Here is a 23,840-nt window from a genome sequence, read left to right as displayed (position 1 = left end):
TGGGTAAAGAGGTGATTTTAGGATGGAGTGGGAAACTATCGAAACGAAGCAAACCGGAACGAACGAGAAACAGCGAGAAAAAAAAAGTTAGGTTTCGAGCTCAAAATATGCAACTCGGGACAAAGGACGGGAAAGAAGTGGATATTGCTGATGATATAGTCGGGGCCTTGATTAAGTGATCAAGGGATTATAACACTCTCAGCATCGGACAGGAAGGTCTCCGTTCGGGCTTTGCTTGTCCACCATATCCACCATGGAACGAACATCTCCTTGAGCTTAGTCACGATATACCCGCAGTCGCGAACAGTCTCCCAACGGCTCGAGGCTTCTTGGTACTGCTCATCTATGCGGTGCCGGCGCAGCTCTTCGTATACCCTGAAGGTCTCGGACAGAGGGGATGACCGGTATTTTGCAAGGGTTCGAGCGAACAAAATGGCGTCCTCTATGGCAATACCAATACTTTCTCCCTGTGGCGGCATCTGTATATCCCGTTAGAACGTTTAATCTAGAGCCATTTATGGTTGACAGGGCTTACGGCATGGGCTGCGTCTCCTAGCAACATGACTCTCTCGGTACACCATTTCCCACCAGGTGGGAGCTTATATACCGGAAATAAGTACCAGCCATTTGACGCCGTGATCATCTCTCTTACACATGGAAAGATGGAGTCGCCGAACCGATCAAGGATATCGGCTTTGACAGCTTCTTGATCCTCCCCCTTGGCCTTCCATCCGTCCCGTGAAAGGGCTTCTTTGGACTCCGTCACCGCGGCTAGGTAAACGAACTTGCGAGTTGACTCGTAGAAGGAGGTCAACAATGATCCCCTTCGAGCCATGATCATGCCTGTGTCTTTGAAATGAAGGTCTGATGCGATTTCTTTGCGAGCAACGTACCCCTGGGCGACAGAGATGCCAGTGTAGACAGGTACTCGGTCGGGGTCGACATAGCTCATTCGTGTCTTCGAATGAATACCGTCGCAGCCCAAAACGAGGTCTGCTTCGACTACAGTTCCGTCTTCAAACGAAACTTGTACCTTTCCCTCCCCCTGAGCATTAGAATGTTCTAACTTGACAAGCTTTTTGCCATAGACGATGTTTAAAGTGATACCAGCAAGAGCTGTATCATCGATAGCGTTGATCATGGCCAACAGCAGAGGCAACCTCATCACCCTAAGCCCTTTTAGCCCGCTCATGGGTTCTCCTTGAGCGTCAACAAAGTCCATCGAAGCAAGCTGGCCGGGGCCAGAATAGTTAGAGAACAGCTCAATCCGGTCTACCTCAGTGCCATATTCGTTCTTATAGATGTGAGGCAGCACCTCAAGCCTGTAAAGGTTTCGTAGGGCATTAGGAGTCAGGTTCACAGCGCCACCCAGGCTAGCGGGCAGATCTCGAAGCTCATAAACAGTAATGTTGGCATGTTCCTCTCTGGTAGACAGATATTTAGCCAGTGTCAGCGCTGATGCAAGGCCACTCACTCCCCCGCCGATAATACATATTTCAGAAAGACAGACCATAATGGGGGTATATTTATATCAAGTCGTAGGCGCTTCAAGAATCGGTGATGGGGAAGTATGTCAAGGTTGTATATGGTGCTTTGCGCGGGGAGCAACCCTACCCTTCTATTTATACCATGATTGCTACCGCTCGACACAGCCCGATACCAACTAACTAGTTAGTTAGTGAAAGCTTAGTTAGAGAATACGAAGGACAGCTAGGTCGCAGCCAGTTAAGACTGTCGAGACACCATCTCGTTATCTCGTTGCCTGAAGATACCGTGTGAGGTGGATGAGCGGCTGGCTTTGGTAAGAAATTTTCCAGCAGCCTCTAATTCTTATTGGCTTATAAATATGAAGAAAATAGCCAATAAGGGCTTTCTATATCAACTTTAATCAGAATTTCTTCAATAGACCCACATGTCTAAAGCTTAGTTCTCATATAGTTATATTCTATTGGCTAATAATTAGTGAAGCGGTAAAAATAACGGAATAACTTATTTCCATAATATCACGTGACTAAAGCATGGGCCACTATTCCTTTTTTTAGAACCGCGAGCAAATGAGCAAAAGAGACTACGAGATATACTGACTTACGGTAAACTGTGGTATTAATTTCAAGTTAACTCGCCTATGGTTACCCCATATGCTTGTCTCGCTTCCCTTCCCGTATGATGCCGGCCAGAACATTTGCTGGAATCCCGGGGCGTTCCCGTCAGCTCTTTGTGATTGATATTTCCCCATTCTTTTAAGACACCATCCAACAGTGTTGCTTTAACAAAGATGATTAGCAAATCTGACAAATGCGTTATTTCGCTTCGGGCTACAGGGCTGTTTTGATACCATACGCCCCTTCTATTGGCCAGCCTTTGCTCTTTTGCACATTGGTGGTTGCCTACTGCGCTGTTACTAGGGTTATACCCAGGCATATTTCTGCTATTGGTCAAAATCGATGAATAACTTTACCCCTGGCCACCGTATACTTCCCAACTAATCTAATGAAATTCCACCATCTCTGTAAGCTCTCATGGGCTAACTACGGTCTATATATATTAAACCGCCTGAGGATCTGGGTGTTACGAGCCCAAAGAGTGTTACATTCATGAAATAGCAGGCGCATTCATGCAAGTGCTTAAGAGAAGCGCCTTTACGCAAGGCAAGGTGACCTGACATCTCAACTCCTGGTGTCATAGCTTGCCGAGATCCGTCTCACGTATCATTGTCACTGAATACCCCAGTTTCTTTCGTGCAGAAATCAGCAGAGAGACATGCAGCTACACTCTATGCTGGTTAGCGCATGCATATGCAAGCCAAGACTCCGGGCCCCCAGCCAAATGAATTTGTATTCAAAGTCAGATTAACAAGACTGACAAATCCGTTTCGCTGCTGCCCATACGTTGGCTGACCAAGAAGCTTATTATCATTTGTCAGTGTGGCAGCATTGGAAATCTATACAAGCCAAACTTGTATATATGATCTAGTTGTTCCTTTTATTATTCATATATTCATTTAAAATAATATCCATATTGACAGCTTCCTTGAAGATTCAGACATCTAAATCTACATAACTATGGCCCTGAACAACGATATCCTGGCCCCTTCTCCCCGGTATGATGACTCTCAGGACAATTCTAATACCAAAGAGGCTACACCAAATTCACAGAAAGCCGAGATGCCGCCCGAAGCACTTCTACAACACACCACACCAAGCATTCTGAGAGAAAATTTATTCCTGATTTTTATAACCCTAACACAGATGGTTCAAATGATTCCTCTGGGTGCCGGCATCAACTCTGGTCTTGCAATTGGGGAGTCGTTAAGGGCCTCTCCTATAGAATCCGTTTGGATTGCCGCTTCTTATCCTCTTACTCAAGGCACTTTTGTTCTCATTGGTAAGATCCCCACTATCTAGATGTCGTCTTAACATAAGATGAGGATTATAACTTTTTTTTTCTTTAAATCTAGGTGGTCGATTGGGAGCTGTGTATGGTCACAAAAACATTCTCATGGTTGGCTGCATGTGGTGGGTGCTGTGGGCTTTATGTGGAGGGTTTTCTCCTAACCTGATTGCTATGTGTGTCATGAGAGGCCTATGTGGTATAGGCGGCGGCTTGATGACTCCAAACATAGTGGCGTTATTGGGAATTACTTTTCCGCCAGGCCGGAAACGAAATCTAGGCTTTGCTTTCTTTGGAGCAATGGCGCCTGTTGGTGCTGCTGGTGGTAATCTTATCTCAGGAGTTATCGTCCAGCTGACAGATTGGAAATGGCTCTTCTTCATGCTGTAAGTGGTGAGCATTCCCTAAAGATAAATACTTTCCTTATTAAGATCACTTTTAAGAGGTTTGCTAGGATTTATTGTTTACGGCGTCGCCATGGTTGCAATTCCAGCGGATAAACCTGTTGATCCCGACGGTGAAGTCGACTGGGTTGGTGCTTATCTTGGGATTGGTGCCCTTACGCTATTCAACTTTGTATGGAAGTAAGTTCCCCATTTCCAGCCTAACTATCGAGTTTCACATACTGAATTATTGGCAGTCAAGCGCCATTGGTTGGATGGGAGAGCCCTTACGAAATTACTCTTCTTAGCCTATCCATCATCCACTTCGCCGGCTTCGTATATTGGGGAATGAAGGTCTCCAAACAACCAATTATTCCGTTCAATATCTGGAAAGCACCCTCATTCGGCATTCTTATGATTGCCATATTCCTCTCGTTCATGAGCTTGGGTATATTCCTTTGGTACATGAACGTCTACATGAATATAATCCGTGGAGATACTCTGATCCAAATCGGCATTCAATACCTGCCGCTAACCATACTTGGCGGTGCCAACGCCTTCTTCGCGGCTTGGCTCGTTCCTCGAGCACCCGCTCAAGTTATTATTGCCATGGGTTGTTTGGCAATGGTTGCAATCAATGCATTGTTAGCTACTATCCCGGCAGACTTAACTTACTGGGCAATGGCATTTCCAGCAATAATCCTGTCGTCATTCACAATCGATTTGATTGTCACGGCGGCTCAAATAATCACGAGCAATACCGTATCGATGAAGAACCAGGGTATTGCGGGGTCTTTGATTGGCACCTTGCTCAGCTACGGTATGAGCACAGGCCTAGGCTTTGCTGGGACAGTTGAGGTTAATACATTTGACGACGGGGAAAATCTTCTCAAAGGCTATCATAGTGCTGCATACTTGGCCACGGGATTCGCTGTCGCCGCTTTGATACTCGGTGCAGTTTTTGTACGGATACCCAAAGATACCCGGGAGGGCTGGGACTCCGAAATGGACTAGAGAACGGCTGAGTGAAAGGCCTGATGTCAAATGAGCATCGAGGGCAAGGTAGATAAATAAGGCCGAGATTTTTGTTTTATTTCTCTAGAACTCTGCTCTAGTATCATGGCTCTACTTTCTTTATAGAAGCTTAGACTCATTTATAGATCATTGGAAGAGCTTGCTAACTAATAAACCAAAGTGCTATAAATTGTTAATTGCTCGACTGCATGCGAAACTACATTTCTTTCTCATATCAAAGAATTCAGCTAGACTCTTTGTTTAAGTCTGGTAGTTTCTTGCCGTGATTATAAGCCGCTCTGGGGCAAGCTGTTTTAGGTATGGAAATGACCTTGCTTGGTGAGCTGACCTAAAGACTTGCAGGACGTTAGATACCTGTTTAAAGTTTACATTGATAAAGATAGTACACATACTTTCATATAGTTTACGATCTTTTTGAAACTATTCTCAATCTTCATGTCACCATGGATTCCGATAGTTTCTTGGGAAGAATGTTTCTTAGAGAAAATACAGAACTTTCTCTGGTTGACTGGAGTATACCTGTTGGATTGCTCATTAGGGAGGTAGTGGTCTATGTCTAAGAAAGCGCCTAAGACTTGGAAAATCAAGACATGGTTTCCCGATAGGCCATCGTAAGCACATTCAAAAAATGCCTTTTCTGACGATCTGATCAGTTTTGATATGCCAACATCTTCTTGTGCGCTCTTTCACCTCGCTTGTTGAAGTTGAGCGGAATATTTGCCGTGTTGCCTGTTGTCTTAATTTCTAGCGGTTACGCCAAAGTTACGCTGAAGATAGTCCCATTGGTAGGTCAAGCTCGGCCAGGAGCTCCAGTACCCGCTCCATTTCAGCGACTTTAAACGACAGGAATCTTTTCTCATCTCAATACATAATATAAGGTAGCAAGTAACACAAGTGGTGGGAATAACAAGTTAGTGAGAGCCGCAAAAGCTTAGCCCACTTTAACTAACAGCGGGATGTGGGTCCTGTTCCGCCCGGTGGAGCTTGAGGTTCAACTCACCAGCATACGGAGCCCAGCATTTGATATAATAAAAATGGCGGTACGGACTGCAGGGCAAAGGAGCAAAGGATACTAGATACTAAAAGCATGATAACAAGTGGTATTATATGTTTTTATCCCGAGATGCATGCTTTCCTACTCCTTATCTAGGGACAAACGTGGGAAACTGTGATCTAGACCATCAACAACCAATTGAGAAAGCTGATGTCTCAAAGGAGAATTTGTAATTCTATAAATGGAGCAGTCCGACTCATGGCCGAGTGCTTGTTGATAGTAATAGTCCCTAAAAAAAAAACCCCCCGCAAGGTTATTTATTTCTTACGCTATGATTTTCATCATACACCCCTGCCTTTTCGGTGCCTTCCTTGCTCTCATGGCAAATAAGCCTTGAACCCGATACTGAAGACTGGCTGTGGTTGACTAAGCCAGCAAAATATCAATAACTAATTCAGAGCCTGGAGACCACTCTCAAGGTCCGCCACTAAACTGCACCCGGACCTCTAGGACCTGATTCAAATGAACAATGGGAGAGCATGGCCATTACGAACAAACTTTGAATCATGGCCAATGACGCTTCGTCCATATCATGAGATTTACCTTGAGCTCATACCGAATCCTTAATAGTTGATGCTGTCAACTATGAACAAGTTAGCAGCTTTCGAGCACGCGTGAGAGAGCTCTTAGCCGAGAAGCTCAGTCTTACGCGCATCAAGGCAATAATTGCTGTATCAGAGACTAGAAGCTGGGATGTTTTCCCTCGAGACACCTACAATGGCTTCTACTGCTGCGTTGCAGTGTCTCACCGTATGCCTGGGATACGCGGCTTGCGGGATTTTATAGAGATGATCGTAAATGAGTATCTCCGTGTATACTGCTGAGAATGGTCTATATATAGTCTAGTGCAATGCCTTATTTCACTCCTCACCCAAATCAAATAACAGATTCCAGGACAACGAAGGAAAAGGAAAGGATATACAGTTAGCTATGGAGAAGTACAGCGGTAAAGCAGGGTCGATTGGTAATGGTTCGCCATCTGTGTCCATAATCAAAGAGCCGGATTGCCCAAACGGTGACAAGTCAAGCCAAACCACCGAAGACCCCATTGTTCTACCGAATACTAGTTCAGGAACATTCAGGGAGTTCATTACAGAGGCTGCAAAGTTCATGGGCGGGACCAACACGGACATTATCACGAAGCTAGAGGACTTTTGAAATGACACTTACACCAGGGTAAAAACATGAACAACGCGTTGGGGACCAATGTCGACAGTCTATATGCTCTGATTGAGCCTGACATTCCTTCTTTGATCTCCGAAACTATTTGGTCGAGATTATGCGACCTTGGTGCACTGCATCTGTACTTCAAGAGTGTCCCGAAGATGGATAACATTCTTTTCGACGCGGCTTTGAGGGTATAGCTATTCACCCACTCCCTTCTGCTTTACATATTTCTAACACCAAGATAGATCCCCTAGAACCGCATAAGCAGGCTCTGACAAACCACTCACAAACGCCAAACTGGACAAGATCGCAGCCAAGGCGAATCTCGGCTGCTGGAATTTCTACGGCGCTCTCTATGAACCCTCTGAGGATCGCAAGACCCTCCAGAAGATCATCAAGTCCTCCTCCAGCAAGATAGCGGGATCCAAGTTCTATTTCCCAAAGGAAAGGCCAGACGACGTCGCCCTGCAAATATGGAGGAACACCTTGCAGGGAATACCCTCGATCACAGAGCTTACCTGGGTCAACTGGCTCCCCAACGGCAGCCACTTATTCTTTGCGCTCATCGCCAAGGTGAGGGAGCGCAGTGACTACAGCCTCATTCGCCATCGATGCGAGAAGTTCGGCCTCGACTTCATCTGTGCATTCATGGTTTCAGCCTGGCAGATACACCATATGGCCTGCATCCTGTTCAATCGCAAGGGTCCCGAGTCGAGACGCCGTGCTCACTCGCTCACCAAGACCCTCGTTGATGAAGATGCCGCGAGCAAGGGCTGGAGCGCGTATCGAGCTCATCCAGCACTCATGGACCAGATTGCCGATACGGAGTACCGTACCAGCGGCTTGAACGACAATAATATGTGCAGATGAAGCTCAACAAGAAGATCAAAAATGCTCTGAATCCAAACGACATCCTCACATGGGGCAAGAATGGTATCTGGCCCGCTAATTATGAGAAAGTGAAGTGGACTCTTAACTATCTCACAAGTGAATCACTAATGACAGGCCCATTTAGTTAGCTAAGGGGGTGGTTGGTTTCGTATTAATTGGTTAAGCGCCCGGTTAGTTATGAACTACGGAGTACTTATTGGCGAAAGCCCAAAGGATAAACCAAATTGACCTTTATGAAATCCTGATGTTTATATGAGAGCTGCACACTTAGATTGGCTGATCCTTTTGAGATTTCAGCTATATTATCGCCACACATCAATTTGGCCCCAGTTTGCTTGGTCACTTGGTAGTTTTGCTATCGTGGCTGTATCAGAGTTGAAGCCACAACTTCGCTAACTAGTTAGGCTGCACCAAAAGACCATCATCGTTGCGCAAAAGCTAGTTAACCAGCCAAGTATCTCACATGAATGTGACGGTCATGACAGCCAGAAGATAGAAGCCAATGGTAAGTAGTTGCTTCACCGTCACTATGACTGTCTTGGGATGTTTCGAGACTTGCTAACTGCGTTGACAGGAACCGTGCCTGGTCCGTTATGCCGTGCTATCCCTTCTGCACCGCGACGACTCGGCCCGGCAGTCCCTGCACTTTGCCCCTGGATGAACAGTCTAATTCCCATCTTATCCGTGTTCCGGGGCTCCGGCGTCTTCACATGAGGCTAGTTGCCTGCGTGGATAGCTCACTTGCGACTATGGAGCACGCTCGATCGAAACCTCGGACAAACAGACCAGGACAGTCCGCCCGCCAAGTAGTTATACGTAGGGAGATCGGGCATTGCGTATCCCGAGAGGCCATCAGGATCTTCACGGATTTGAGTTATGCCTCTGCAGCTTAAACGTCATCCTACTTGGTGGAGTCGGCGCAATGTGAACCCCCGTAACTCAGTCGATGGAGTTGCCTCGCCCAAAGGTACCAACCACCGGCGCAAAACACTTCACTACTACCGAGACGGACATGGAGTGGACGGGCTTCTGGTTGGTTCATCCAGGCTTTCCCAAGCCTGTAGACCAAGGCCGGGCCAGCAATAGCCCGGTAACCTTGATTCTATCATAGTGGGATCTAGAGCAAGTTATACATCCCGGTGCTTAACCTTTTCAGATACCATGCCTCCCTCACACCCACACGCATATAATTATATGTACAGAGTATGCGCTCTCATGGGAAGCCTCGGGAACATTCGTCTGATCCGATGCTCAGGAACTTGATCAATTTACCGGGCGTTGTATGGAGTATTCGCCGATGTCGCCTCTCTGAGTACCAAGCTGGGATACTTATATAGATAGCAGCGCAACACACCATTGGATCTGGCCACCCTTCATATCTAACGCTTCCACTCGTTTAATTCCACCAAAATGGCTTCCCAGCCTCCTCACCCTCTTTCTGGTCAGCCAGCTGGTGCCCATGAAGAATACGAAAGTGAAGCTGTCACAGAGACAACATATCGCCCCTCAGCCGCCCATGTGAACAATACTACTCCGACAAACGATGCCGCAAATAATATATACGAATCCGAAAATGATGACGATGGATCCGAAGCCATGTACGAAGCCGTCAGGACGTGGTCGCCTCAGTCGCGACCCGAATTGGTTCGAATTGCCTCTGCCTTTTCAATGGTAGACTCTCATCCTGATGCCTCATCACCCACACTGGACGGAGGCCAACTGAGCCGACGTGATACTCTTGCTGGAATCAAGATTGGTGACCCTGTCCTTGATCCTACGAAACCCGAATTCAATTTCTACAAATGGGCCCGTATGTTCTTTCATATTATGGAGGAGGAAGGAATTAAGCATAACAGAACTGGAGTCATGTTTCGCAACCTTACCGTTCTGGGCTCTGGATCTGCCGTGCAATATCAAGACACATTCCTTTCGCCATTCGCTGCCCTCTTTCGCCCTGGCGAGCACTGCGGCAAGGACAGGAATCCAGAGAAGGTTATACTACACGACTTCAATGGAGCAATACGAGAGGGGGAGCTTCTCATGGTCCTAGGTCGACCCGGCAGTGGATGCTCTACCTTCCTGAAAGCAATTTGTGGTGAACTACATGGCCTTCAAAAGAACAAGGAATCCGTAATTCACTACAATGGAGTGTCTCAACAAACTTTCAAAAAAGAACTCCGCGGCGAAGCTGTATACAGTGCAGAAGATGAGCACCATTTCCCGCATCTAACAGTTGGTCAGACTCTCGAGTTTGCTGCAGCAGCTCGTACTCCCTCTAAAAGGGTACTCGGCGTTAGCCGTAAGGACTTCTCAACCCACCTGGCGCGGGTGATGATGTCGGTTTTTGGCTTGAGCCATACGTATAACACAAAAGTCGGCGATGACTATGTCCGTGGCGTGAGCGGTGGAGAGAGAAAGCGAGTCAGTATTGCTGAAATAGCGCTTGCCGGTGCTCCAATTTGCTGTTGGGATAACTCCACAAGAGGTCTTGACTCAGCTACTGCCCTTGAATTTACAAAGGCTTTGAAAATTGGCTCCCAGGTTGGTGGTATTACTCAGTGCCTGGCAATCTATCAAGCCAGTCAAGCCATCTATGATATCTTCGACAAAGTGATTGTACTCTACGAAGGGCGCCAGATCTACTTCGGCCCTACCAGAATTGCAAAGCAATACTTTGAAGAAATGGGATGGTACTGTCCGCCTCGACAGACAACGGCAGATTTTCTGACCTCTGTGACAAACCCTAAGGAGAGAATAGCCAAGGAGGGATATGAAAACAGAGTCCCACGGACAGCTATCGAATTTGAACGATACTGGAAACAATCACAGAATAACAAACTACTTCTCGCTAACATGGACCACTTCGAGGCTGAATACCCTTCTGAAGAAGGCCATCTCAAAGACCTCCGTGAGGCACACGGTCAGGCACAGGCAAAGCATACGAAGTCTAAATCCCCGTATCGAATCAGTGTGCCTATGCAAGTGAAATTATGTACAGTCCGTGCATACCAACGCCTTTGGGGAGATAAGTCGTCTACAATCGCCACCAACATCAGTCAAATCATGATGGCTTTGATTATTGGTTCTCTTTTCTTTAATACCCCCCAGACAACCGATGGTTTCTTTGCAAAAGGTTCCGTCATTTTCTTCGCCATCCTTCTCAGCGGTCTAATGTCAATCACTGAAATTAATGGGTATGTTCAACCACTTCAGCTCTCTATATAACTTACATTATGTAGAATCTAACATGTGTTTTAAACAGACTATGTAAGCACGTCGATTCGATCTTCCAGGGTTATTTACTAATAATTTATAGATGCTCAACGCCCCATTGTTGTCAAGCATGTGAATTTTGCATTCTACCATGCATATTCAGAGGCATTGGCAGGCATTGTGGCAGATATACCCATCAAGTTTTTCCTGGCTTCGGTATTTAACGTCATTATATATTTTTTGGGAGGACTCGAAAGATCCGCATCAAAGTTTTTCATCTTCTTCCTGTTCACTTTCATTACCATCCTTGCCATGTCGGCTATATTTCGCACGTTGGCTGCCGCGACCAAAACTATACCACAAGCTCTTGCCTTGGCTGGAGTCATGATACTTGCTCTTGTGATATATACTGGATTTACCATACAGCCTTCCTACATGTGAGTCAAATAACCCTCCCTAGATTCTCCATACCGGTAGAAGCCTCGCATTCTAACAAACATTTAGGCACCCATGGTTCAAATGGATCCGCTATATCAACCCTATAGCGTACGCCTACGAAGCATTACTCACAAATGAAGTCCATGGCAACAGCTATACATGTGCTACGCCTGTCCCTCCATACGGTAGTGGGGAAAACTTTGCATGTCCTGTTGCCGGGGCTGTCCCTGGAGATATGTTAGTTTCTGGCGATGCGTGGGTAGAATCCAGCTATAGCTACAGCTACTCACATATTTGGCGAAATCTAGGGATCCTTCTAGGCTTCCTAGTGTTTTTCTATTTCGTTTACTTGGTGGTTTCCGAACTCAACCTATCTAGCTCTTCTTCTGCCGAATTCCTGGTGTTCCGTCGTGGGCATCTTCCAAAGAATTTCCAGGGATCGAAGGATGAGGAGGCTGCTGCTGGCGGTATCATCCACCCCAATGACCCAGCTCGCCTACCTTCCAATAACACCAATGGTGCAGCCGGAGAGAGTGCCCCTGGTGGCTCTACTGTTGCAGTTATTCCGCCGCAGAAAGATATCTTCACTTGGAGAAATGTCACTTATGATATCACCATTAAAGGAGAGCCTCGCCGACTTTTGGACAATATCTCGGGCTGGGTCCGTCCAGGCACACTTACTGCTCTGATGGGAGTTTCTGGTGCCGGCAAAACCACCTTGCTCGATGCCCTTGCACAACGAACTACCACTGGTGTCATTACAGGAGATATGCTTGTAAACGGCAGACCATTAGACTCATCCTTCCAACGGAAAACTGGCTATGTCCAGCAACAAGATCTTCATTTAGAGACCTCAACCGTCCGAGAGGCACTCCGGTTTTCTGCAGATCTCCGCCAGCCTAAGTCGGTCTCAAAGAAGGAGAAATATGAGTATGTGGAGGATGTAATAAAGATGCTCAGCATGGAAGATTTCAGCGACGCTGTCGTTGGAAATCCCGGAGAAGGACTTAACGTTGAACAACGGAAACTTCTTACTATTGGCGTTGAGCTTGCAGCAAAGCCCCAGCTTCTGCTATTCCTTGATGAGCCTACATCCGGACTTGATTCGCAGAGTTCCTGGTCTATCGTCACATTCCTTCGAAAGCTTGCGGATAACGGACAGGCAGTCCTCTCAACTATCCATCAACCCTCTGGTATCCTATTTGAACAGTTTGACCGTTTGCTCTTTCTAGCCAAGGGCGGCAGAACTGTCTACTTTGGAGATATTGGCAAGAACTCGGAGACCTTGCTGAATTACTTTGAAATCCACGGAGCAGAACCATGTGGCCCGAGTGAAAACCCAGCAGAGTATATGCTTAATATTGTCGGCGCCGGGCCAAGCGGAAAGTCGAAGATTGACTGGCCAGCGGTATGGAAAGAAAGCGAGGAGAGCCATCATGTTCAACAAGAACTTGACCGAATCCAAGCAGAAACAAGCAAGAGAAACGAGGGTCATGGTCAGCCAGCCGAAAAGGAGCCTGGCGAATTCGCCATGCCCTTTACTTCTCAGCTATATTGTGTTACTGCTCGTGTCTTTCAGCAGTACTGGAGGACGCCTTCGTATATCTGGGGCAAATTGCTCTTGGGTCTGGCATCGGCCTTGTTCATGTAAGTCATCTACATATCCGGCGTTTGTATAATGCAATACGGCTAATATCAACCTTCGTACAGTGGTTTCTCCTTTTTCCTACAGAATACCTCCATGGCAGGTCTTCAAAACAGCCTGTTCTCAATTTTCATGTTAACAACAATTTTTAGTTCTCTTGTCCAACAGGTAGGATAGGGTGTTTTTTATCCTAAAAAGGAGTCAAAGCTAATGAGACTATAGATTATGCCACGGTTCGTCACACAGCGAGATCTATTTGAAGTTCGGGAGCGTCCATCTCGTGCATATAGCTGGAAGGTATTCCTGTTTGCAAACATAATCGTCGAAATACCCTATCAGATCCTCCTCGGAATAATTGCATGGGCTTCGCTCTTCTATCCCACATTTGGTAATCACCTATCGTCTGAGCAACAGGGAATTTTTCTACTTTATTGTGTTCAATTCTTCATATTCGCCTCCACATTTGCACAAATGATAATTGCCGGTTTACCAGACGCCGAAACGGCTGGAGGAATCGCCACAACCATGTTCGGTCTCATGGTCACCTTCAATGGCGTTCTCCAGAAACCTAATGCTCTTCCTGGATTTTGGAGATTCATGTGGCGAGTATCCCCTATCACGTATACGGTGGGCGGCCTTGCAGCAACTTCGCTACACGGTCGAGAGGTGAAATGTGCGCAGAATGAGTTGGCAATATTTGATCCTCCAAGTGGAGCTACTTGTGCTCAGTATCTGCAGAAATTTGTGGAAGCAGGTGCTCCAGGCAGGCTTTACAATCCGACGAGTACCAGCCAATGCCAATACTGCCCTCTATCTAACGGCGATCAATTCTTAGCAGGCTCTGAAATATATTGGAGTGACCGATGGAGAAACTTCGGAATTGGATGGGCATATATTGTCTTCAATGTCTTTGCAACTGCTGCACTATATTATCTGATCCGTGTGAGGAAGTCATCTGGGCGACCGAATAGGTTGATCAGTGTCATTATGTATCACCTTGGCCGGGCTGGAACATATTGCCGGGCTGTTATTACTGGACGAATGGAGAAATATCCTAGGAAACGGGAGCAGATCGGTAAGATTTACTGAGAAAAAGCGTCACTATATCTTGGTAAACTAGTTTTGTCTTTATAATATCTAATAGCTTTTAATTTAATGCTGTTTTCTATTCTGTTAAATGATTAATACCATTGAGTATATTCATAAGAATGGTGGAAAGAGGGTTTGATTGATAATGGTATGATAACTGCTCAGTATCACAAGGCTACGCTAATTTTAATGTTTATCGAAAGACATCAGGTCATTAGTCGTAAAAGAGATCGTAGTAAAAATGTGTCAGAAACTACCTGAAGATATTAATCAAAAGATGCTTTAAACAGCTCCTGACTCTCTCCTAAGGCCCCTCTTTCCATCTCCTCCTCGCCGCCAAAGCCAGACTGCCTCTGTAGCCCATGCTCTAGCGCTGGCATGTCGCCCAATGCCTCCAGGTTTTGTCTGAACCGGAGTAGGACTGTCGTTGGATGAAGCCTCCTTTCCATCGTCATCAATATCGGCATCCCCTCCAGCCTCAGACAGCATACCAGCCACAACACCCTCTCGTTCTACGACGCTCCATAGCCCATTAACTAGCGGGCTGTCTTGTTCACCGAATTCTCCTTTACCGAGACGGTAAAGCACACGGCCTAGTACCTGCCAGGCTAGACACCGCTGAGCAGGCACTGTGGAACGTGAGAGTATGGCGAGTTCTGGAACAGTATATCCTGCCGCCTCTGGGTCAGCGGCATGGTGATGAAGACCCTTAGACGGCGGGATGGAGAGAGAAGTGCGTGGCGCGAGGATGGCTCCTTTGAGCGAGAAACGGAGTGCTGCTGGGGCGATGGAGGTTGCAGTGCTAGAAGGGTGGTAGGCGGATGACTGGTCAGAATCAGAGTCAGAGGACCGTAGCCACGATAGGCTAGATGCAGAGTGAGGAGTGTCAGGGAAGTAGTGTGTTTGGAGATCGGAAAGGAACGAAGGTGACGATGGGTCGAGGTTTGGCATCGGTTCGAAGCGAGGCGGCGGACGAGGAAAATGGATTGGCGGCGGCGGTTGAGAAGCTGGATGTAGGCTAGATGGTGGATTTGAGGGTGGAAGGTCATCTGGATGAATAAATGGCTGTTCCCGTTCGTCATCTTTAACCTCTTCCGCTGTAGGTTGCTTAGTCGGTATATCGAAAGAAACCGTCTTCTGCGGTTTTTCATCAGGCACACCAGAAGAACTCAATTGGAGCTGTCTCGCAACATCTCGTTTCTCGCCCTGTGTTTCCTGGAGATCTTCTTCAATATTGGCCCTTCTCAGCAGCCTTTCGATCAGTGATGCGGGCAAAGAGGCCGTAAGTTGGGCTCGTTCGGCATTAATTTCAGCCTCTGACATGGCCTCTATCCTCCGCTTGTTTTCTTCAGCGATAGCCCGCCTCTCATCCGCTTCCGTATTGACTTTTACTACGGGATGTTCATTTTCAGTGCCTGCGCTCGCACTTTCACGCTGCCTTTTGAAGGCAGATACTTTGTTGCGTTTGCGGTGTGCGGGGAATCCGGTCGAGGTATTATGATTTGACTTGGGCGTCGGAGCAGAAGGGGGAGTAGGCGCAGAGGGCGTCCGTTCTTGTATATCGCTAACGAAGCTGCTGAGAGACGGGATAGAAGCTGTTGGAGCCGTTGCCGTAGCTGATGTGTCCTCATCGTCTGAGAGGTCAATATGAAACCTCTCACCCCGGAACGCCATATTCAATATACCGAGCACAACCGAGCACAATCAAGATAAATTTAACTTTTTTTGCGTTGTCTGCCGTTATACCAGTGAACGTGGTAGCGTGGTGACGTATCGAAGCTGGCCGACGTCTGTTGTGAAAGGTGAAGTTTTTGAAGGTGTTTTTTTTTTTCTCTGCTTTCTGTCCCGCCAGTCTGGGCCAAGCACGGGACCTGCGGCTTAAAACTCTAAGTCCTAATCCGGACTAGCGCTTAACGGACGGACCTGCAGGCGCTAGTCCCAAAGAAGACTAGTACAAGGATATGCACGAGGGCCGGACGCTAAACCGGATCTGGACTTGGGGGAACTCTTCTTCTTCTGACGACAAACATCCAACGACACCGAAGATTGGACATCGATGGCGAGAGATAAGCAGAGGCCAGCGAGGGCTAGAGGCTGGGGAGGGAGACAGTTTGTGGTGGGGGAAGCGAGGTGAGTCGGGCGTCTAGCTGGTTTGCCGGGGGAACTTCTCCGTCACCTGGTCTGGGCGAAGCCAGTGGAGTGAGCAAAGAGAGCGTTTGATCGAGGTAGGGAGAGAGGGACAAGGAGTGAAGAAACGGCTCTGGCGAGTGAATGAAGCAGTTGGCATTAAAATCTGAAACTAACTGTTGCATATATAGTTGTCGAATATGATGCGTCACCTAGAGACTTTGTCTCTACTGGATGCGATCCCCTGGCCGGTCGGTAACTACTCCGTACAAACCACCACAACTAGTGAGTTACGCCAGTGACAGTCGATAGACAGCATCTGTGCTAGTCCACGACGAAATTCTCACCGGCTGCTGTGGATGGGCAACAAAGATAGCGGCTCCCCCGTCTATCATCACGAGGCTGCATCTACTGTGGCCGATGTCTGTAAAACGGTTGATGGCTGTCTAGATATTAAGGGTGACGGGCGTCTCCTTAGTCATCAGGGATTGCGCCTGTTATGCGCTAGCCACTAGTTCCTCGCGCCGCCTCCACAGCATTTATTATTATCAAGGTCTTCGGCTTCTCGATCCTCCCTTGCTCGAACTACCTGCTCTTGTGGCCGCCAAGCTCCCCATGTCCCAGCGCCGGGACACTGAGTTATGTAACTCTGCTGCTCTGGTTCCGCCTAACTATCTGGAGAAAAGCTGGTCAAGTCAAGCCGGTCAGTCACCTGCTGCCCCTGCTGATACCGTTCGCTGCAGCCGTGGCTCCGTAAGTAAGCCCGCTTCTCGGGCGCTGCTCCGTACGATGTATACGCTGGATACGATAAACTGCTCGAATATTGAAACTGGACTGGATGGACTGAGGGAAGAAAGAGGATGTGTAATTAGCGATTTGCCCGTCCCCCTTCCCCCCCATTCACGCCCATTTCTTTGCTTTGCCTTTTTCTCCATCCATTGATCATTCGCGTAAGCCTTGCCTGCCCGTCGCCTGGCTCTGCTTTCTTTTAATCTCCTGATCCCTTTTTCTTTCCTCTTCCCTTCTTCTTTCTCTTTCTCTTCTTTCATCCTCCGTTTTCGTTTTGCTTCTTCTTCTTCGTCTTCCCCGGCAAGGAGGTATTATACTCACTCCCCTTAACTCTTCTAGCTATCCCCAGCTATTGATCCACGCCACACCACGCCAAACTTGAAGCTCGGATTTTCTTCAGAAGCCAACGTGCTTGTTTCACCATCCCCCATCTCAACTCGCTATCCTCCTAATCGTCAACTTTTTGCATCGCCAACGCAGTCTCTTTTTCCCCCTTCCCTTGTCACCTATTTTTTGGCTATTTCTGCGATCCGCATCAACACCACGGCCAACCACCCAACTAATCCATCCTCTCACCCAGCTCGCTATTTCTCTTTCAACGAACAACGCACACTTTTTCCTTGAAAAAGGTGTTCCTTTTTTTACCCCTTCCTAACATCCTCGCTTCCGCAACAACAGCGCACCGCGACCTTTCTCGCCCGCGTCCAAGCTGTCAAGAAGCAGTCAAAAGGAAATAAAAGGAGTCATACCAGGTTAAGATTTAAATAGCATCGTTCTTTTCTTTTCCTAGTCGAGAGCTCGCTTTGCAGAAGGTCAGGATGTCCGGATAATGGACCCGACCTCCTCGCCATCGCTGACTTCACTCTCTGAATGCGAGAGTATCGCGATCCCGTCAACTTTCCAATCCCAGGCCAAATCGAAATCCCAATCCAACCCCGAATCCCAAGCTCCCGCCGCTCGCTCCGGAGCGAATTTGACCAGCAGCTGCGGCAGCGTCACCATCACCTCCGGCAACAGCATCGCGATGGACGAGAGGAAGCCCGCCGTCTCTGAAGACGCTGGCAAGAAAAGTGGCAAAGAAAGCCGCCGCAACAGCAGAGCACCAGCCACAAATACAGACCCCAGCCACATCCTTAGTCAGCAAGAGCAGCCATCCGCAGCCACAGGGCCGAAGCAGAAGCGTGTCCGCAAGCGCAAAGACGACGACGAGAAGGCGAAGCCGAAGCGGGAGAGAAACTCGACCGGGGACAAGGCGGCTGCAGGGGCGGCATCCGGGGCATCAGCTGCAGGCAAGGACGGCGAGCCGAAGCCGAGGAGACAGCGGAACAGCAATGTCAAGCCCCAGGATAGCACCGATGCGCCAACAGCATCACGAAAGAAGGCAAAGCTGGAGCATACAGCCGACGACACTACTCCCTCTGTGACGCCGCGGCAGGCAAAGATCACAGACATGGTCTCGAGGAACTCGACGCCAGCGGCCCATTCGCCGCAACTCTCACAGCAGCAGCAACAACACCAGTTTAGCCAACATCCCCCACAGTCTTCTTCCGCACAGCCATCGCCAGCACCCGCTTATTCGATGCAGCGGAGTGCCTCCCGACACTCTCCACAACCTTCATCCCATGATCCGGCCTCTTATACGTCGCGGAATGGCTCCTACGAAGCTGGCGGCCCTGGCGGTTCTCCCTATACCTACAACAACAGCAGCAACAGCAGTACCAACAACACCCACCACGCGCCTCCGCCTCCGCCTCCTCAGCAGTCCCGTCCTACCTCTCTTCCACGCTCGAGCGGACAAAACTATGACCCCATACGGTCGGCCATCGAGAGCAGTTCGGCCGTTTCTACTCCTGCCATGCCCACAGCGAAGCCCGCGCCAGCTCCTCAGGCAAGCGCATCCTTTAGTCCACCACCAAACACAGTGACTCCTCCACCACGTCTGGCCACTACTCCATTCAGAGCTAGTGCTTCTCCAGCTATTTCTAGCATTATCGATCCTCCGGCTGCGAACCCTACACCTACTATCGCCATTCCCCCAACCGTCACCGCTACGTCCGATAACAAGTTCTCCCTCTCACCTACTCACCACTCTACGAACGGAGCCGTTGAATCTTCCAAACCATCAGCTCAGCCTCTCACGCACTCAAAGTCACAGGACTCCAACGCAATGGACATTGACTCAAAGCCGGCGAGCTCAAAACCTGGCCCCAAAAAGACTACCGCGTCGTCTACCGGAAACACCTCCTCCGGTGCTCTCTCCCCTAAGCTCGCTTCATCTCGCACCAAGGAGCCTCCACGACCTTTGCCTTCCACAGGATCTGGCTTGCTTTCTAACGCTCTCTTTGGCGGGGACGCTAGCTCGTCATCCGACACCAAAACCTTGCCAAACATAATTCTACATGTCCCTCTCAAGGGCAAGTCAAATTTAGTGATAAATTTCGCCCGGATGGCAGAGGAACAGTACGGCTTTGATGCCCTACATCCACGTATTGCAGCCCAGAAAGAACGCCGTGCACGTCTGGCAGCTGCCAGCGCAGTTCTAGAGAAATCCGAGCGGGCAGGCCGAGGAGAAAGCGGTGCTGAAGACGATCTTTCTCTGGACGTGGATCGCGATAGTGACGGCGATGGGGATATTAACATGTCCGGCATAGGCACCCACACACCGAACGGTACCGGAACTGATGAGCCTACCGCCACCACCAACTCCAACGCAGAGGTCAAAAAGACTCGCCGACGCAAAATTGAGGAATACGATCGTGATGACCCCTTCGTTGATGACAGCGAGCTGATCTGGGAGGAACAAGCAGCCGCTTGCAAAGACGGGTTTTTTGTTTACTCCGGGCTTCTAGTTCAGGAAGGTGACAAGGTTTCCGTTGAAAAGTACGTCCTCTCCCTCGTCTACGCACTACTACATCAATACTAATAAATATCTTTATAGAGCCGATGGAACTACCAAGCGAGGCCGTGGCCGGCGTGGTGGCACAAGTGGTACTACCCATGGGAACTCTGGCACATCCTCTCGCGGCCGTGGCGGACACGCTGGCAGTAGTTCTACCACGAATCATCCCAACGGCGATGGTGCTACCGCTAGTAAATCGGGAGCTGGACGTGGAGGTGCCAGAAAACCGCGAATCACCAAAGCCGATCGACTTCAGATGGAGAAAGAGAAACTTGAGAGAGAAAAGATGGCCATTGGTCTCTCTGGGAAAGCCGCTGCAAAGTAGGGTTTCTTTCCATTTACCCATTTCATACCGTTTTCTAGCAAAATTCGCTAGTATGATGTTATTCAGGTTACAGGCTGTTTTATCTTTTCCCTTCCTTTATCTTTCCTTTTTTTACCTCAAACTTCCATATTTTCCCGTATTCATCTGTTTGGCGTTAAAAAGGAGGGAGCTCGCGCATTGCTTTGGCTTTTATTGTCAGAATGGAACGGCATGGGAATGGTGATTCGGCTTCGCAAATCCACGCATTTCTCGTCGCATACCTTTTCACACCCAATACCCGCTCTGATTTGGGAGGTCATGGTTAGTTTTGTTACATCTCTTTATCACCTCTATTATCGTGACCCTCTGCTTTTGATCATGTATAGCGTCCTTATTTGCTGCCTAAACGGTTAAATGTCTGCCTTCGCTCAGGTTTTCTTCCCTTTTCTCTGCACTTACCTACATCATTTAACTACATTCCCTTGTATTTGTATGCAAAAAATGAATAAATAATTAATGCCCTAAGAGCAATGCCTTATTTCTAACTCTCTATGTCCAAGACCATCCAAACACCGTTTGAAATATACCCAGCACACTCTGAAATCATGTGGTATACTTGAAGTTCGCCTGCTTAAAGTCCGATTTATCCAAGAACTGATCTAATGGGCCCTCTGCCTCAATTCCTTCACAAGCAGCCGACACACGAGCTCTGCTAGCTCGTTTGTTCATCCAGGCTGCGAGAATCCAATACATCGCCATGAGCACTATGCAGGAACAATAGCAAATGAGCATTGCGATGAACCCACCAGTGTATGCAGGGGCTTGACTATCACGGAACGTCTGGGGCCCAATCAAGTTTCCTAGTAGTTGAAAGTTAGTAACTAGTCGTGTTAATCATTCGATTCAGGGACGAAACGTACCGACTGCATAGCCTATGTATAAGATTGAGTATTGAACATTCTTCTTCGTGTGCCCTGCTGTATTCGCCTGGGCTAGAGAGATACCTTGACACCTGTTAGCTGGAGGTTACCCTATATAATGCACAGCTCATTCTTACCAACAACATATGGGCCAAAGTAGGTATATAGCTGTGAGGTGTTAGTATACTGTCAAAGATTCATGTGAAAGTCAAGATATAAACTCACGAAGTACAATCCAACAATTTGAGCAGGAATATCTGTTCTCTTCAGGGTATAAACAATGATTGACCCAATAACTGGAACGGCAGCCGCTAGCATCGTGACGAGGCATCGTTTATTCGCCCATTTAGCAGCAAGGCTAGAGAAGATAAACGCTGACAACGTTGACATCACACCGGTAGGCATATTTAAAAGGGATGCTTGGATGGGTGAAAATCCCAGGTTCTTTATTAGGATTCCGCCAAAAGTAATCAGGCCTATATGGACGTTAGAAGAGATTCTTTTAAGGCGGGAGCAAAACCTAGAATATACCTCCGTTGGGAATATTAATTGCGATGTTGAAAAGGAAAATAATCCACGTCTTTGGATCGAGGATGGCTTCAGCCACTTGGTTCCATTTCCATCTCTTATTGACAATTCCAGTTTTATTCTCAGCCAAACGCTTGACGGCATGGTATTTCTCCTCATCTGTTAAGAAACGAGCATCCATTGGAGAATTTGGGAGAAATATGAGGGCAAATATTGACCAGGCCATTGAAACAGATCCTGAGGAACACTGTTTGTATCATTGTCAACTTGAATGGTTTGGGAGACTGGGTGTCACTTACCCACAATAAGGAAGAGATACTGCCACAGTCTCAAGGGTGCAGGGGAAGGGATACGGCCAACGGTATATGAGAGAAAGCCATTAATGACAGAACTGAAAGCAGAAAACACAATGGCATTTCTCGGCGGTTGCTCCCTCTTTTTGTAGAAACCCGCAATCAACAGTGATATCCCTGGGACAATGATAGCTTCGAGGAAACCTGCCACACATATATTATTAGCAGAGGCATTAACTTTCACATATTAAGAGTGAATTGAAGTCAAACCCATGATAAATCTTAGTGCAAGTAGGCTTTGCCCTCCAGTGCATGCTGGTAAAAGGAGGGTAACAGCTGACCACCCAATGGAGCAAACGCAAAGATATTTGGCAGACGGAAATCTGTGTACTAAGTATGACGACGGCCACATGCCTGCAATAGCCTTTGGGTAGAACATAGTCCATCAGCATAGATAGGGGTCGAGCGAATAGGATATAAATCGAACTTACACCAATTGGGAGAATAGAGCCTGCCCAAGCATATGTCTGGCCTTTTAAGCCCAGGTCTTCTCTTAGTCCGTAAAGAGCTGCTGTTCCCAGTGCAACTTTATCAACTGCTCCAAGTGTAGCCGTGAGAAGGAGCTATATATTTTGTCAGCAATTATTTAGGGGGTTATGACAGATGAGTCAATTGGGAAGACTAGCCATAGGAAGAATAATCCAGTCAATTTTTCGAACCAGAGCTCTCTCGGCCTCGGGGGTCAGGGGAGGGTATTCAATAGCTTGTGTGAGATAAACGGCTGCTCGATCCACCGTGTCATCTTCCAGCTTAGGAGCCGAATCTGGCGTTATTGCATTAGACTGGACCAAGTTCTCCTCGTTTCTATCATCATTGCCATGATATTTCTGCTCATGTTCCATCTTAGGAGAACTTTCGAGGCTCTTGCCGTCCGAGTCTGTACAGAGTTGAAAGAGTTGATAAACGAAGAACAGAAACTATTCAATTTAAACCCTCAAAACAGATTGAGTTCACGCGAGCAGTCCTCGACGCAATGGAAGGGACTTGGGCAAAGGGACATAGTGAACAGCTATATAGCTATTCACTACGGATCTGCGTACTATCGAATGCCGAAAAAAAAGATAAAAGAATCAGTGTTCCCACACATAATTCTTCCCTTGACCTGAGCGGGATAGCACAGCAAGCCCATTTTTTTTCGTACATGGCCGTGGCTTGACGGCATCAACAGCCCGCAAGGGAGAGCCCCGTATATTGGAGGCCCTTGCTACTCATTTAGCACATATGCATGTGCTCACCTCTCCATTTTCCGTGTTGATCGTAGGCCGCCGGCTGCAGCGACATGATATGCACCACCAATTAAGCTAGAGGTGTCAGTCGAAGCTGGTCGAAGCCTGGGTATCCTTGTTAGTGGTAGAGCCGTAGCACACGGAAACGGCGCTTGCGGGCCGCCAACGCACACAGGGGTGGTGGGATGGGGATGCGCGAACCTACACATCGGCAGGCATGATGCAGACTCAGACTGGTTCATAATTTGTCCCTCTTCTGCCCATGTCCAATCCAAAAAGGTACAATGGCTGCGGAAAGAAATGGACAATCGGGTAAACGCAAAACGAAATTATTTCAACCAAGAAAAAAAAGCAGCAATTGCATAATTAAGCGAGTAAATATTAACAGG

At 47.8% G+C, this 23,840-nt stretch overlaps 8 protein-coding genes across 8 annotated transcripts; 5 read left to right on the top strand and 3 right to left on the bottom strand.

Annotated features, from left to right (window-relative positions):
• Window positions 1–179: 179 nt before the first annotated feature.
• On the bottom strand, window positions 180–1,513 carry MGYG_05629 (salicylate hydroxylase; the record flags this gene model as incomplete). The annotated part of the gene is made up of 2 exons (XM_003172995.1): window positions 180–479; window positions 536–1,513. 2 exons carry the CDS (start codon window positions 1,511–1,513, stop codon window positions 180–182), a joined length of 1,278 nt encoding a protein of 425 aa, XP_003173043.1.
• Window positions 1,514–3,062: 1,549 nt separating this feature from the next.
• MGYG_05628 (hypothetical protein) lies at window positions 3,063–4,787 on the top strand (the record flags this gene model as incomplete). The annotated part of the gene is made up of 4 exons (XM_003172994.1): window positions 3,063–3,384; window positions 3,458–3,776; window positions 3,822–3,974; window positions 4,031–4,787. The coding sequence occupies 4 exons, from the start codon at window positions 3,063–3,065 to the stop codon at window positions 4,785–4,787; spliced, it is 1,551 nt and encodes a 516-aa protein (XP_003173042.1).
• A 1,792-nt stretch (window positions 4,788–6,579) lies between these two features.
• Window positions 6,580–8,048, top strand: MGYG_05627 (hypothetical protein; the record flags this gene model as incomplete). The annotated part of the gene is made up of 5 exons (XM_003172993.1): window positions 6,580–6,630; window positions 6,709–6,960; window positions 7,038–7,220; window positions 7,336–7,845; window positions 7,896–8,048. The coding sequence occupies 5 exons, from the start codon at window positions 6,580–6,582 to the stop codon at window positions 8,046–8,048; spliced, it is 1,149 nt and encodes a 382-aa protein (XP_003173041.1).
• A 1,282-nt stretch (window positions 8,049–9,330) lies between these two features.
• On the top strand, window positions 9,331–14,523 carry MGYG_05626 (multidrug resistance protein CDR1; the record flags this gene model as incomplete). Its single annotated transcript, XM_003172992.1, has 8 exons — window positions 9,331–11,114; window positions 11,183–11,214; window positions 11,237–11,570; window positions 11,638–11,808; window positions 11,950–13,218; window positions 13,369–13,384; window positions 13,439–14,291; window positions 14,471–14,523. The coding sequence occupies 8 exons, from the start codon at window positions 9,331–9,333 to the stop codon at window positions 14,521–14,523; spliced, it is 4,512 nt and encodes a 1,503-aa protein (XP_003173040.1).
• Window positions 14,524–14,587: 64 nt separating this feature from the next.
• MGYG_05625 (hypothetical protein) lies at window positions 14,588–15,979 on the bottom strand (the record flags this gene model as incomplete). Its single annotated transcript, XM_003172991.1, has 1 exon — window positions 14,588–15,979. The coding sequence occupies one exon, from the start codon at window positions 15,977–15,979 to the stop codon at window positions 14,588–14,590; it is 1,392 nt and encodes a 463-aa protein (XP_003173039.1).
• Window positions 15,980–17,047: 1,068 nt separating this feature from the next.
• Window positions 17,048–17,845, top strand: MGYG_05624 (hypothetical protein; the record flags this gene model as incomplete). Its single annotated transcript, XM_003172990.1, has 2 exons — window positions 17,048–17,185; window positions 17,561–17,845. 2 exons carry the CDS (start codon window positions 17,048–17,050, stop codon window positions 17,843–17,845), a joined length of 423 nt encoding a protein of 140 aa, XP_003173038.1.
• A 205-nt stretch (window positions 17,846–18,050) lies between these two features.
• Window positions 18,051–20,445, top strand: MGYG_05623 (hypothetical protein; the record flags this gene model as incomplete). The annotated part of the gene is made up of 2 exons (XM_003172989.1): window positions 18,051–20,101; window positions 20,160–20,445. The coding sequence occupies 2 exons, from the start codon at window positions 18,051–18,053 to the stop codon at window positions 20,443–20,445; spliced, it is 2,337 nt and encodes a 778-aa protein (XP_003173037.1).
• A 582-nt stretch (window positions 20,446–21,027) lies between these two features.
• Window positions 21,028–23,067, bottom strand: MGYG_09094 (hypothetical protein; the record flags this gene model as incomplete). The annotated part of the gene is made up of 9 exons (XM_003172988.1): window positions 21,028–21,284; window positions 21,345–21,428; window positions 21,482–21,512; window positions 21,570–21,820; window positions 21,876–22,109; window positions 22,172–22,369; window positions 22,436–22,589; window positions 22,657–22,788; window positions 22,885–23,067. The coding sequence occupies 9 exons, from the start codon at window positions 23,065–23,067 to the stop codon at window positions 21,028–21,030; spliced, it is 1,524 nt and encodes a 507-aa protein (XP_003173036.1).
• Between the last annotated feature and the right edge of the window lie 773 nt (window positions 23,068–23,840).

This window comes from Nannizzia gypsea, genomic scaffold, assembly GCF_000150975.2.
Source record: "Nannizzia gypsea CBS 118893 supercont1.4 genomic scaffold, whole genome shotgun sequence".
Taxonomy (NCBI): Eukaryota; Fungi; Ascomycota; class Eurotiomycetes; order Onygenales; family Arthrodermataceae; genus Nannizzia; species Nannizzia gypsea.
This window is presented reverse-complemented; position numbering and strand designations above follow the sequence as displayed.